The sequence below is a fragment of the Aspergillus brasiliensis genome (assembly GCF_001889945.1).
Source record: "Aspergillus brasiliensis CBS 101740 unplaced genomic scaffold ASPBRscaffold_60, whole genome shotgun sequence".
NCBI classification, from domain to species: Eukaryota; Fungi; Ascomycota; class Eurotiomycetes; order Eurotiales; family Aspergillaceae; genus Aspergillus; species Aspergillus brasiliensis.
This window is the reverse complement of record NW_027137501.1, coordinates 1-1,660: the sequence shown is the minus strand read 5'-3', so window position 1 is coordinate 1,660 and position 1,660 is coordinate 1. Positions and strand designations below refer to the sequence as shown.

Below are 1,660 nucleotides of genomic sequence, written 5' to 3'. Positions count from 1 at the left end.
TATATCCGTGAATTTTAAGATTGGAGCTCTGCCCCACGCTCAATATCCACAACGTGAAAGGCTGCTATGGACTGTTCATCTACCGCCACCTTAACAAATCTGCCTGCTGAACTTCAACTTAAAATTGACAATCATCTTGACTAACCCTCGCAGTTGATTTTGTCTCAGTCGAATAGGTATTTACGCTCTATTGTTGAGGTTGAAAAGCGTACAACAGTGTAGCAAAATTTCTCATACCTGTGTGTTGCAGAGACAAGGAGAAGGTAGTATCACATGAGAACTTATAGTTGCATCGCAATGGAATACTGACAACAATAGGTATGAGGATTACTTTGCTTGTAGCCACTGTCTCAAGCTTCGTTCCAAGAATGAGTTTGCCGACAAACAAGTATCGGGAAAAAGGAGGAAAAAACTCATTGAAAATAATCGTCGATTCTGCCCCACTTGCAGCGTCTGGAAAGGTATATACCAGACTGGACAGGTGATGCGGATCAAGAGACATGATCACTTCCTCTACTGTATGTGTTGGGAGATATGTGGTTATGGACTATATTGTCGGGTTTCCAGCCGCTGCGAGGATTGCCTTCAGCGCGCAATGGCTAAAAGCAATACCGAACCAGCTGTTTCGGAGCAATCGAGGGAAGATAGCCGCTGCGCTAATTGCCTAGAACACCGTTTAAGGTATTTGGGAGACCCTGAGCCGACTCTATCTCCGAGTGCGGAAGACGTGCTACTCCAGCTACCTCTATCACTGGAGATGGCCGAATTCAACGAATACTATGGGATGATAGCTAGTCCAGAATGGTTAGAGGAAGACATTGCCAAGGGCATTTTATCATCTGATTCGACACTTCTTTGCCTTGTCTGCTTGCCGTATATACATATATATCTTATCCATAGCTGTTTTTGTAGTGTAGTTCCAGTGGAGCATTTACTCGATTATCAAACGGGCTCCGCATTTATTCCCGATATCGGAGCCATATACCTTTATGTTCAAGTGACGATCAAGGCACAAGGTTTCCACAATCAATATCCCCATGTAACACACCGTGGCTGTGGCAGAATGCCAGTGACTGCTCTGCCTGGTGACCCTATTGGAGGAGCATATACTCAGACGGCACTTTTCCTTTGCGTAGGAATCGCCGGACATCACCATTCTCGGCGAACTCTAGAATTATGTTTCCGTTAGAAGTATCAAGGTACTGTCATTACCTACCAACTTCGTGCAGTGCCATTATATATCTCCCCCTCCCGAGTGTCGTCTCAAATATATCTGACCGGCTCGGTATTTCCAATCACTATACCCGATGATGGTATAGGCGAACGTCCAACTATCGACTAGCGCCTGGATGCGAGAAGAAGAACAAAGGCATCATCCCTTTATAGACACTACACTACAATAGGGTTAGTGCATGTCTGATACGTCCTATTGGAGATTGAGCTTGTTGAGGAGCAGATAAACTTCGCCTTTCCACATTGATTGGTTGCAGGTGTTCTTCAACATCATAATTTACCCCAAACGAGCTCCTTGTTTCAAAAGATCCTTTTATTGAACCAAAAGAACCAGATATAACTCTGGAAATAGTATCTAATCCATTATTCTGGAAATAAAAGCTAACTTCCATCCATAAGGGCCTCACGCTCTGCCTGCTCAAGAGCC

The 1,660-nt window shown here is 44.4% G+C and overlaps 1 protein-coding gene across 1 annotated transcript; it reads left to right on the top strand.

The window, feature by feature from the left end:
* Positions 1-319: 319 nt before the first annotated feature.
* ASPBRDRAFT_92181 (uncharacterized protein) lies at positions 320-586 on the top strand (the record flags this gene model as incomplete). Its single annotated transcript, XM_067629533.1, has 1 exon — positions 320-586. A coding segment is annotated over one exon (267 nt), but the record flags the coding sequence as incomplete, so codon positions are not given.
* Between the last annotated feature and the right edge of the window lie 1,074 nt (positions 587-1,660).